Below are 13,646 nucleotides of genomic sequence, written 5' to 3'. Positions count from 1 at the left end.
CCAAATGTGGGAACACGTTCGATTGGAGAAACATCTAACAAGCGAACATGTAGTTAAACTCTTGTAAGAATGTTTCAGATTAAAAACAACATGTATTTAGTTTTGCCCGTATTAAGTTTTAAAATCAGCAAGGGATTCCTGCATAGCTATAAAATCTGACTGTAGTTTTGAAATTGCCAGATCAACAGTCGGGTGGGTCAATGGCATACATAATAGTATCATCCGCATGTATATTTAGGTTTTAATAAAAAGTACAGATTGACCAATGGTGTTTATATAAATAGTGAAGAGAACAGGTCCCAAAATCGACCCCTGTGGTACACCTTCACGTACTTCAAGAAATTCAGACTTAGTCCCATCAATCACGATAGCCTGAGTTCTGTCACTAAGATAATCATGAAACCATGAACAGGCGTCAGAGCTCAGGCCTATCGAGGACAACTTATTCAATAAAATAGCATGATCAACAGTATCAAAATCTTTGGGCTGGTCCACAAACAAGGCAACACATTTCATTTTAGTGTCTAAAGCATTGAGAATATCATTAACAACTAAAATGGTTGCTGTAATAGTGCTACGTCCAGGCCTAAACCTGACTGGTTTACATTCGTAAATATATATGTCAGATTAAAAAAATTGGAAAGTTGTACATTTACCAAGGATTCAAGAATCTTAGCTTGACAAGGAAGTCTTGAAATGGGGTGATAATGAAGATCCCTACTATCCCTGTCCTTATGTAGTGGCAGAACAAGAGCTGATTTCCATACTTTTGGAACATTTCCTGACAACAATTCCATTTTTTTTTAAGTGGGTTTGAGCCAACAATGATGTGCGCTGCACACTTAAGCAGCCCAGGATCCAATTGGTCGGCCCCTGTGGATTTCTTGTTGTCTATTGCTAGCAAAGCATCCAGGACTTTCTTTTCTGTAAAAAGCCTAAAAGAAAAGTTTTGACTATAATTTCTCTGATCATTCAGCAAGTTTCCCCAATCAGCATCCAGCCCAATATCATTGTGAATAGGCTTACAAGAAGTTATTTCAAAGAGATACCCGCTGAAATCAAATGGTGATTAAATGCATCAACGATGGCATTTTTTCCATAATGAGGCCAATGTCTGAATTTAATTTGTTATAGTGCACTACTTTTGACCGGGTCAGTGCAGCCTATCTAGGGAATATGGTGCAATTTGGGATGCAGACCTCCTGTGACCCAGAAACTCTGGAGCTGACAGAGGAGAATGGACCTGCCTGTTCTGTCCTTATCTATGCAAAGAGGACAACACGGGCGATTCACAGAGTCATCCCCATGGACTGCTGAACGCCTAACTGAAATGAATTCTCTTCACTCTGAGTGCCCTCACCTTGGCTAAGAGAGGGAGTCAGTCAGTCACCCATGGTATGGGAATATGCGTAAGTATCAGGCACTACTGCAGACAAAACAAGACACTCATATACAGCACAGTTTATCAACAATGGAAGCTGACTGCAGAATGAACTCCCAGGTGCAGTAAATGTATCATGGTTAAGCCACACCCTTGGTTGAGTTAAAGCCATAACATCATAACAGGGTCAATAGGTCAGAAAGGTCAAATAAGATGCTGAACTGTCGTCATCTGTTCTTGCACAGGTCCGACCAAATACAGTGGGGGAAAAAAGTATTTGATCCCCTGCTGATTTTGTACGTTTGCCCACTGACAAATAAAGGATCAGTCTATAATTTTAATGGTAGGTTTATTTGAACAGTGAGAGACAGAATAACAACAAAAATATGCAGAAAAACGCATGTCAAAAATGTTATAAATTGATTTGCATTTTAATGAGGGAAATAAGTATTTGACCCCCTCTCAAATCAGAAAGATTTCTGGCTCCCAGGTCTCTTTTATACAGGTAACGAGCTGAGATTAGGAGCACACTCTTAAAGGGAGTGCTCCTAACCGTAGCTTGTTACCTGTAAAAAAGACACCTGTCCACAGAAGCAATCAATCAAGATTCCAAACTCTCCACCATGGCCAAGACCAAAGAGCTCTCTAAGGATGTCAGGGACAAGATTGTAGACCTACACAAGGCTGGAATGGGCTACAAGACCATCATCAAGCAGCTTGGTGAGAAGGTGACAACATTTGGTGCGATTATTCACAAATGGAAGAAACACAAAAGAACTGTCAATATCCCTCGGCCTGGGGCTCCATGCAAGATCTCACCCCGTGGAGTTGCAATGATCATGAGAACGGTGAGGAATCAGCCCAGAACTACACGGAAGGATCTTGTCAATGATCTCAAGGCAGCTGGGACCATAGTCACCAAGAAAACAATTGGTAACACACTACGCCGTGAAGGACTGAAATCCTGCAGCGCCCGCAAGGTCCCCCTGCTCAAGAATACATATACATGCCCATCTGAAGTTTGCCAATGAACATCTGAATGACTCAGGACAACTGGTGAAAGTGTTGTGGTCAGATGAGACCAAAATGGAGCTCTTTGACATCAACTCAACTCGCCGTGTTTGGAGGAGGAGGAATGCTGCCTATGACCCCAAGAACACCATCTCCACCGTTAAACATGGAGGTGGAAACATTATGCTTTGGGGGTGTTTTTCTGCTAAGGGGACAGGACAACTTCACCACATCAAAGGGATGATGGACGGGGCCATGTACCGTCAAATCTTGGGTGAGAACCTCCTTCCCTCAGCTAGGGCATTGAAAATGGGTCGTGGATGGGTATTCCAGTATGACAATGACCCAAAACACACAGCCAAGGCAACAAAGGAGTGGCTCAGGAAGAAGCACATTAAGGTCCTGGAGTGGCCTAGCCAGTCTCCAGACCTTAATCCCATAGAATATCTGTGGAGGGAGCTGAAGGTTCGAGTTGCCAAACGTCAGCCTCGAAACCTTAATGACTTGGAGAAGATCTGCAAAGAGGAGTGGGACAAAATCCCTCCTGAGATGTGTGCAAACCTGGTGGCCAACTACAAGAAACATCTGACCTCTGTGATTGCCAACAAGGGTTTTGCCACCAAGTACTAAGTCATGTTTTGCAGAGGGGTCAAATACTTATTTCCCTCATTAAAATGCAAATCATTTTATAACATTTTTGACATGCGTTTCTCTGGATTTTTTTGTTGTTATTCTGTCTCTCACTGTTCAAATAAACCTATGAAAATTATAGACTGATCATTTCTTTGTAAGTGGGCAAACGTACAAAATCAGCAGGGGATCAAATACTTTTCCCCCCACTGTAAGTGTAATATTCAAAAGTGCAACAGCAATGGCTATGCAGAGCTAGGTCTAGTAGATTTAACAGAATCAAACCTTCCACTCTACACTATGATGGACTAGCCTATATGATAGCACTCTATCCTCCGCCACTGAGGAATAAAGGGATATTGCTTGTGGTGACAGCAAAGTTATGGCATGCCACTACACGTGTCACAAGTGGCTGTGCTAAGGGTGGCCTACTGCGAAGCAGTCAATCCTTTACTGGGATTACAAGGCTATGCAGCAAATCTATTGTGCCCTATCACAATCATGAAATCTCAGACACTCACTGACTGAGAAAAGGTGAAGATATATTTTAAAGGCAAAAATTTCTACTGAAAATCCCTCTCACATAACATATAGTTACAGTGATACGATGGCTGCCCGGTTGGTTAGCCTGCTGTGCATGGTGGGGAGATGAAATCCACACTACCTGCTGGTGGCATTTAATGGCAAGTCACCATGGGACAGGAGAGAAAGGCTTATTGGCATATTCATCTGACATTTCATAATGACAATATGCAGTAGCCTAGAGCTAATATCTACCTACCTACATCATTTCACATTTTATGTAAACGATGTAGTTGTGGTTCAGACTGAAGCCCATGAGAACACCTGGCCTATACCTGGCTGGAAATTACATATCATTGGAGCAGCAGTCAGCATTAGGAATTTTAAAAAATCAGTTTTCTACACCCAGCATTTTCTAGATAACTTGATACAACATACAGATCTTAGAGGAATTAAGCTATGGAACGATGAACCCGTCTGGTGTCAAGGCAGGAGGAACAAGTCTATCCTGCTGTCAGGACTACTGGGTAGGCCCTCAGTGTCAAGCAAATTAATGAATGCTGACCAAGCCAAAAAGAGATTTCACAAGTTGTCAGTCACTTAGTCATACATAGAGCAGCTCACACAGTAGTGCTGAATGTGTTCTGCAGTATTTCTTATTTAACCTTTATATAACTAGGTAAGTCAGTTAAGATCAAATTCATATTTACAATGACAGCCTAGGAACAGTGGGTTAACTGCCTTGTTCAGGGGGAGAACAACAAATTTTTACCTTGTCAGCTCAGGGATTCGATCTAGCAACCTTTCGGTTACTGGCCCAACACTCTAACCACTAGGCTACCTGCCGCCCACGCTGTTCTGGATACCACTGCTGTGTTCAAACAGCTAGACCAATTAGTGGGACTAACAAGCGCAAGAGAACATTAAACTAATTGCAAGGACAAAGACACCCCAGCTCACGAAGTTGTACAACTATCTCAAAATGTTTTCTGCAAGCACAAAATAAATATTAGACAGCAGGGATCTTGATCCAGGAGGGGATTGATTGTCTCTGCTGTAACCAAGAAACTTGATCTTGCAAGCTAGCTACCAAATGCATAGCTGGAGCCCTGAGCTGGAGAGAATGTATTTGGCACATCTTAGATAGTTAAACTTATAGTTATAAGATATTTACCTGGCAAACATTAGTAGAGAATTTCAAGTGTAACTTCATCACCTCTCTTAAATAATTAATTAAATAGTTAACCAAATAGCTACCCGGACTATCTGCATTAACCCTTTTTGCACAAACTTTTTTGACTCATCACATACGCTGCTGCTACTGTTTACCATCTGTCACTTCATTCATAGTTATATGTACATATCTACCTCAATTACCTCGTACCCCTGCACATCGACTAGGTACTGCTACCCCTTGTACGTGTGTAGTCAGAAGTTTACATACACTTAGGTTGGCCTCAATAAAACTCATTTTTCAACCACTCCACAAATTTCTTGTTAACAAACTATAGTTTTGGCCAGTCGGTTAAGACATCTACTTTGTGCAAGACACAAGTAATTTTTCAAACAATTGTTTACAGACAGATTATTTAGCTTGCACTTGCTAGCTAATTTGTCCTATTTAGCTAGCTTGCTGTTGCTAGCTAACTTTTTCTCCTCTTGACTTTATATTGCGATTGGCAACTTTCATAAATTAGCTGCATTACTGCCACCGACCTCATTCGTCTTTCAGTCACCCACGTGGATATAACAATGAGGAGATGGCACGTGGGTATCTGCTTCTATAAACCAATGAGGAGATGGGAGAGGCAGGACTTGCACCGTGGTTCTGCGTCACAAATAGAACTGACTTCTACTTTAGCCCTTGGCAACGCAGACGCTCGTTATTTTGCGACGCGAGCAGTGTAGTCAGCCTGTAAGTAAGCATTTCACTGTTAGTACACACCTGTTTACGAAGCATGTGACTAATAACATTTGATTTGAAGGTGGAAGGAAGCATGTGGATGCTGATCTTTACACAAGCTTTCACAAGTTGTTTTCGCCAATACAGGAAATGCTAAGTCATTCAAATGTGTCAGTGTAGAGATGTAGGCCAATGTAAACTGTGGGGGAAAATGTGGCAGTGTCAACCAACCACTATTATGGCTTCTACACAAATTAATCAGAGAGCTTAGTCTTCTAAATACTACTGTAAAACAAATAATAAAACTACTCAAGTACTATGCCTACAGGTAGAAATAATGGTCTACCACTACAGACATCTTTTGATCTCCACTTCAGACCAGTATTGATGTCTGTCCCTTATCTCTTGATAAACTGTTCCTCATTTCTGCCCACCTGAACCAGAGACTCACCTTTATTGGTCCAGTGCTAAAGCAGATCTTCCTGTTCTCCGGCGGTGCTTCCTCCTCGGCAGGCAGTCCTGGGACCTCAGAACAGCTCGATTCTGGCTCGTAAGGCTCATCTTCCTCCTCCTCATCCTCATCCAGCTGGCTACCGCCGGAGTCCTCTCCGATGCCGCTGTACGCGCTGATGTCCACCAGGTCTCCCTCCGAGTAATCATCCTTACGAGACTCCTCCTCCAGGCCATCCTCTTCCTGTCCCACACACTGGGGCCCCTCCGCAGGCTCCTCCCTGTGGCCCCTCTCTCCCTCCCGCCGCCCTGCCAGGTCGCTGGGGCCCCCAGGGGCCTCTCCATTTTCCAGTGAGGCATGGACCTCGGCCTGCACCAGCCGGCTTCCTGCCTCAGGTGCAGAGGAGTCCTCCTGGTCCCTGGGTATGGGTTCTCTGCTAGGCTCACCTCCGGTACTTGAGCCCCTGGCTTCCTTCCCTCTCTCAGACTTGGCTTCGGTAGAAGAGGTCCTATCCCCTGTTCGTGCACTTCCTGAGGAGCCGTCGTCATTTCGGGGAGCTTCTCTGTTCCTGGGGCTTCTGGGGGAACCCTCCTGGTCCAAGTGTTGGCTGGTCCCATCCTCCTGACTGCCTGGGGGCAAGACTTGCACCTTCCTGGCGATGATTTTGGAGTTGAGGCATTCTGCTGTTTTTACCGGAGTGGGGCTTTCTTCTCGGGAGGGCAATGGAGACGTGGAGGAGGGCCGGTGCAGGTTGTTCCTCAGGTCCCCCTTTTCAAAGACAGCGCTAAGCTGGCTTACGGTGGGCGACACCGCCTCACCGGCTCCCCCTACCGTATCCAGGCAGTCCAGAGACTCAGTGCTGCCGTTGAAGCGCACTACCACGTCCAGCCGGCTGTCCTGGACAGCGGACGAAACTGGACGCTCCTTCTTGAGCAGGATGCGGTTGGTGGCCGACTGCTTCTCCTGCAGCTGGCGCTGCTCGAAGATCTTCCTTGTCTCTTGCAACTTGGAGTACCCTGCTGATGCCCCTCGGGACCCACCAATTTCGCCGCCCTTGGGGTCAAAGCGGTTGACACGCTCGGAGACCGTGGCACCCAGCTTGAGCAGGGCGCTGTGGTTCACATCTTCGTTGAGGCTGCTGGCCCTGGGCAGGGACAGCCGCACCGCCTGGTCATTGGCCTTGGACGGGTCGTCCTCGTCGCCAGGTGACTGCATTTGCATGAACATGTTCTTGATGCGGTGGACATTAGAGCCATACTGGCGGCGGCCCCTGCCGGTAGGCCGCGGCGGCTTGCCATCCTTGGTAGCGTCGTCCCCATTGGCGGCATTGTTCAGGGCGTCGTGGGCCTGCTTCAGAGCCTGGATGCCCGCCTCGTAGGCGTTCCTGTGGGGGGACGGGCTCCGGAGGGTGGAGCTGGCACTGCCCGCCGATGGGGGTTCAGTCTTCATCATGGTTAATCAAACTGAGCCACTGAGACTTGGAAGTAACAGCATAGCTCCTCTGTCTGTCCTCTTCCCCCTGGATGAGAAAAACAAACAAAACCACTCAATTTCACCTGAGGGAGTCTGCCTGCACATGGGGTAGACAGACACAAATGCAAGAACCACATTTAGCGATAGTGGGGAAGAGAGAGTGGGTTAGTGAAAACCAAAGGGAGATAGAGATTCTGCACATGAGAGAGGAAGGGAAGGATGGATAGAGGCTTGAAAAGGAGCAAGTTAGATGCAAGAGAGAAAAAATAAAAAGCTACACATGTGGGTGTGAGGTAAGTTTACTCTGACGTAAATAGGGAACAGCCTGGGGCGCAGAATATCCCCTATCTATTCACCTACACTTAAGAAAGAGAATTGCAGTGAAGGATATGAGATATATATTATATGACTAGTCTAGGGTTTACAACAATAACACCAGATTGCAAATTGGAGTAGGCCCAGCAGAAATCCAACTTTTGCTGTATCCCTTAGTAATTATATAATTTTGATCGCTAGGATTTTTCTCAGCTGCCTTAAGATTTCAGGTCTCACCACCGACAGCAGAAGCTGCTGCAAAGTAGAAAGACACCACTTTAAAGTTAACAGTATTACAATAATCCTCATTCATGCAATCAAAGCCACAAGTCTGGGTGAGAGAGGAATACAAATCCAATGTCCTTAAGCTCACTAAAAGACTATTTAACCAACAGTATATAGACACCTGCTCGTCGAACATCTCATTCCAAAATCATGGGCATTAATATGAAGTTGGTTCCCCCTTTGCTGTTACAACAGCCTCCACTCTTCTGGGAAGGCTTTCCATTAGATGTTGGAACATTGCTGTGGGCACTTGCTTCCATTCAGCCACAAGAGCATTAGTGAGGTTGGGCACTAATGTTGGGCGATTAGGCTTGTCTTGCAGTTGGCGTTCCAATTCATTCCAAAGGTGTTAGATGGGATTGAGGTCAGAGCTCTGTGCAGGCCAGTCAAGTTCTTCCACAGCGATCTCAACAAACCATTTTTGTATGGACCTCTTTTTGTGCATGGGGGCAATTGTCATGCTGAAACTGGAAAGGGACTTCCCCAAACTGTTGCCATAAAGTTGGAAGCACAGAATCATTTAGAATGTAATTGTATGTTGTAGCGTTAAGATTACCTTTCACTGGAACTAAGCCCGAACCATGAAAAACAGCCCCAGACCATCATTCCTCCTCCACCAAACTTTTCAGTTGGCACTATGCATTGGGGCAGATAGTGTTCTCCTGGCATCCGCCAAACCCAGACTCATTCCTCGGACTGCCAGATGGTGAAGCATGATTCATCACTCCAGAGAACGTGTTTCCACTGCTCCAGAGTCCAATGGCGGTGAGCTTTACACCACTCCAGCTGACGCTTGGAATTGCACATGGTGATCTGACGCTTGTGTGTGGCTGCTCGACCATGGAAACCCATTTCATGAAGCTCCTGACAAACAGTTATTGTGCTGACGTTGCTTCCAGTGGCAGTTTGGAACTCGGTAATGAGTGTTGCAACCAAGGACAGAAGATTTTTACGCGCTATGCGCTTTAGATCTGTGAGCTTATGTGGCCTACCACTTCACGGCTGAGCCGTTGTTGCTCCTAGACGTTTCCACTTCACAATAACAGCACCTACAGTTGACCGGGGCAGCTGTAGCAGGGCAGAAATGTGATAAACTGACTTGTTGTAAAGGTGGCATCCTATGACGGTGCCAAGTTGAAAGTCACTGAGCTCTTCAGTAAGGCAATTTTACTGCCAATGTTTGTCTATGGAGATTACATGGTTGTGTGCTTGATTGTATACACTTGTCAGCAACAGGTGTGGCTGAAATAGCCAAATCCACTCATTTGAAAGGTTTCCACATACACTGTATATACAAAAGTAACTCAGACCATGTAATAGACAAAATATGCCTAATTGTTTTTGTAAATCATGTAAAAAATATCAAGCTGGACCGTGCCTATGCAAATAACAGCCACAATGCCTTTATTCTTCAATCAGCAGCACTGCATTGATCCAGTTTCCTGTTATTGTATATTACCAGAGCGACACCGTATCCCATTCATTTTCTAATTTTATTTACAAAGAGAGCACAGTATCCTGCTACCACTACACATAGGCTTATGTTATGCAGACTGCTGTAGCCTACATGTCATGTATGATGTCAGTTGGATTTAAAATATGCCTACTGCCTATGATGAGAATCTATTCAACATTAGGCCTAATTGAAATCTGACAGAGAATCCGGATATCCGCGTTTGATCATTGCTATTTCCATGAATGGAATAACCTATTGCAACCGCCTATATGAATTGATGGCACAAAGGTCATCCTCTACAAAACACTAACAAAATCTACCCGTAGTTCTTTAGGCATAGAGCATGCTATTTTGTCAGTGACTCATCTTCTCGGTGTATAGACCATTCCGTAATATTGACACAAAATAGCCATTTTCTCAGCTACAGTCCAACAATCGTACGATACATTGTATCAGGAAACGATAAGTTCCAAATAGGTACTCTGTAAAATGTAGCAAAGTTTGTCTGATGTGCAACGGAGCATCTAAAACAAACACATCATGGACTGTCATGTTATGATAGGTTTTTGTTGTAACGAATAGCCTACCTGGCAGGCAGACAGACAGTTAGGATTACGGAGCGCTTTAGTTTAGTCTGTTCGCTATAAACGCTGGCACTGCTCAACAAACTATGTCTATACAGGACATTTATTGTGGAATACACTTCCCCGACAATAGCATATGAGCGTCCGTCAAAACTCTGTGTGGTCAAAAAACATTAGGACCCTGCGGAAATGAAGGGCCTCGAACACCTCGCTTGCATGATGGCTGTATGTCGCTTCCTGCATCTTCTGCAGTCGGAATAACAGTTCTCTTTCTCTACAAAACGAGCAAGATAAAAGCAACAAAACAAAAAAAAGGAAATGTCGTTACGTCTTTACTAGGTTTGGTTACCGTACCTTGCTCACCGTGTTTCACAGAGGTTGGTTCAAGTTACGATCGGTCTATTAGAGAATCCATTGTGTCCACGTTCTGTTTTCGCTTCTGATTCCCTTGCGAGCGTAGCGAACTGATGCCTTCTCTCTCTCTCTCCCCTCCTCACTCCCCTCCATCCTCCCCACCAACAGCATATGGCATCACAGGCACCCTTGATGTAGAGCAAAACAAAATACACTTTTAGATTCCCCCTATTTTATCTTGTAAGAGACATGCCACTCGTAGGCCTATTGGCGACCCCAAAAAAATTCGGGACAACAATCGAACGGTTAGGCATATGGATTATTTATTAGCCCACTGAACCGACTGCTAGACCAATGGGTTTATAGCCGATTAAACTCAACTCCACGATTTATGATAGAGTTGAGCGGCGACTCGTGTGGACGGACTGGAGCTCCGACGTTACGTAAAATGACGTTTCTATAAAAATAAATACTAATTTCAGCACACAAATAATTACAAATGACATTGTTATGTGTAATTGGGTTTATAGCCCCTTATAGCGCAAGACCATTAGGCCTACTGGTGACCGAAACGTTCAAAACACTTTCAAATAGGTCGATATGAAATAAATTCAATCAAAGTGTAGCCCAATGAAACGTTACACACATCATAAAAATGTATTATAAAGAACAGTAAAAAATGTACTGGTTGTTAGGCTCTTCCTTGGTAATGCAACAAAAATGTGACTGTCGGCAGCGACCTCGTGAGGAAATCTGTGAACACACAAGAAGAACAATGGTTAATGCTCACTAATTCAAAAGCAATCAGCACGTCTTCCAAAAACACAATTAACTATTTTGACGGGATGGTATGCTAGGCCTGTATTACTATTTGCATGTGTGTACAGTGCACGGCATTGTAACAACAGCCAGTGGCAACTCCAAATGGCACCACTTTCATTTTGACACTTCATCATAGGATTATCCACCCCCAATTAATTTTTGTCAGATCGTTTATGCGATGGTAATAAGTGTGACGAGTTTCTGTTCATTGGTTTGTAGTAAAATTTAAACAATCCTTTGAAGAATGTCTCACTTCCATGCAAGCACCATTTGCCACGGGCAGCTGCTTTTTAAATGCAGGGATAAATAGGATTTCTCTTGAGCCTAATACCTTATTCCTAGATTACAACAAAAATCTCTTTATCGTTTATGGGTTTAGGGGGTCTAAGAAGGCCTAATCTAGATGAGATCTTTGTCGAGTTTATCGGATAGGCAACAGGCGTTAATAAAGTGCCTTTTCATTACATTAAACATATGTTGTCTAAAAGTGTGTCCATTTCCTTTATTGATGTATACTGAACAAAAATATAAATGCAACATGCAACAATTTGAACGATTTTAATCAGTCAATTGAAATAATTTCATTAGGCCCTAATCTATGGATTTCTCTTGACTGGGTAGGGGCGCAGTCACTCATCGGAATTCGTTTTTTTCCCTACAAAGGGCTTTATTACAGAAAGAAATACTCCTCAGTTTCATCAGCTGTCAGTGTGGCTGTCATACGATCCCACATGTGAAGAAGCCACATATGGAGGTCCTGGGCTGGCATGGTTACACGTCATCTGCGGTTGTGAGGACGGTTGGACATACTGCCAAATTCTCTAAAATGACATTGGAGGCGGCTTCTGGTAGACAAATTAACATTAAATTCTCTAGCAACAGCTCTGGTGGACATTCCTGCAGTCATCATGCCAATTGCACGCTTCCCCAAAACTTGAGACATCTGTGGCATTGTTTTGTGCGAAAAAAAACTGGCCAGGTAGAACCGTTTTTGGTTCCAGGTAGAACTCTTTTGGGTTCCATGTAGAATCCTATAGGGAAACCCTTTAAGGTTCTAGATAGTGTATTTTTTTGTAAGAGTGTAGGCTACTTGCACATATGGACTTATTTTTTATTTTTAGCCTTTATTTAACTTGGCAAGTCAGTTAAGAACAAATTGTTATTTACAATGATGGCCTAACCTGGCCGAACCCTAACACGGACAACGCTGGGCCAATTGTGCGCCGCCCTATGGGACTCCCAATCATGGCCGGTTGTGATATAGCCTGGAATCAAACCAGGGTCTGTAGTCACACCTCTAGCACTGAGATGCAGTGCCTTCGACCGCAGCGCCACTCGGGAGCCCTAATGTATTTTAATTAAGGTCTCTCTGGAAAAATTGATTTTTATCTCAATGAGACTAACCTGGTAAAAATGAATGAAAAATAAGGAATAAACCAAGCCACCTCTTAAAATGCAGGCCTATCCCACTGAACATTATAATAACATGCAGGATTAGAGAGAAACTTGTAATCTATGAGGGATGTCATTGTTTTATGGTTCATAAATTGATAGAGTCATCATTTTGCACTTGGAGACACTTTGGAAAGTGTCATGTTATAGATATTTTTATGAGACTAAAATATAGGCATCTTTTCATAGGCTCTTACCATTGTGATTTGCGCACTCACCCTCTATAGAAAGAATACCATAGGCTATACAGTGCATTCGGGAAGTATTCAGACCCCTTGACTTTTTCTACATTTTGTTACATTACAGCCTTATTCTAAAATAGATTAAATTAAATGGTTCCTCATCAATCTACACACAATACCCCATAATGCCAAAGTGAAACCATGTTTTTAGATATTTTTGCAAATGTATTACAAATAAGAAACCTTATTTACATAAGTATTCAGACCCTTTGCTATGAGACTCAAAATTGAGCTCAGGTGCATCCTGTTTCCATTGATCATCCTTGAGATGTTTCTACAACTTAGTTGGAGTCCACATGTGGTACATTCAATTGTTTGGACATGATTTGGAAAAGCTCACACTTGTCTATATAAGGTTCCACAGTTGACAGTGCATGTCAGAGCAAAAACCAAGCCATGAGGTCGAAGGAATTGTCCGTAGAGCTCAGAGACAGGATTGTGCTTAGGCATAGATCTGGGGAAGGGTACCAAAAAATGTCTGCCGCATTGAAGGTCTCCAAGAACATAGTGACCTCCATCATTCTTAAATGGAAGAAGTTCGGAACCAACAAGAGTTATTCCTAGCTGGCCGCCCGGCCAAACTAAGCAATCGGGGGAGAAGGACCTTGGCCAAGGAGGTGACCAAGAACCCAATAGTCACTCTGACAGAGCTCCAGAGTTCCTTCCAGAAGGACAACCATCTCTGCAGCACTTCACCAATCAGGCCTTTATGGTAGAGTGGCCAGACAGAAGCCACTCCTCAGTAAAAGGCACATGACAGCCCGC

General features: G+C 43.9%; 1 protein-coding gene across 2 annotated transcripts in view; it reads right to left on the bottom strand.

The window, feature by feature from the left end:
- ppp1r9ba (protein phosphatase 1, regulatory subunit 9Ba) overlaps positions 1 to 10,691 on the bottom strand; it is a 64,059-nt gene extending 53,368 nt beyond the window's left edge. Inside the window, exons 1-2 of one of the 2 annotated variants that reach the window (XM_014204456.3) lie at positions 10,375 to 10,691; positions 5,899 to 7,417 (exon numbers count right to left, since the gene is read on the bottom strand). In XM_014204456.3, coding sequence (XP_014059931.1) covers positions 5,899 to 7,350 — 1,452 coding nt within the window. In that variant the 5' untranslated portion in view covers positions 7,351 to 7,417; positions 10,375 to 10,691. Of the gene's footprint in view, positions 1 to 5,898; positions 7,418 to 10,365 lie in introns of both variants that reach the window. The other variant, XM_014204455.3, reaches the window with a different exon arrangement.
- Positions 10,692 to 13,646: the final 2,955 nt, after the last annotated feature.

The sequence above is a fragment of the Salmo salar genome, chromosome 06 (genome assembly GCF_965601325.2).
Source record: "Salmo salar chromosome 06, fSalSal1, whole genome shotgun sequence".
NCBI classification, from domain to species: domain Eukaryota; kingdom Metazoa; phylum Chordata; class Actinopteri; order Salmoniformes; family Salmonidae; genus Salmo; species Salmo salar.
The sequence above is the reverse complement of the archived record's forward strand: the minus strand, read 5'-3'. Positions and strand labels throughout refer to the sequence as shown.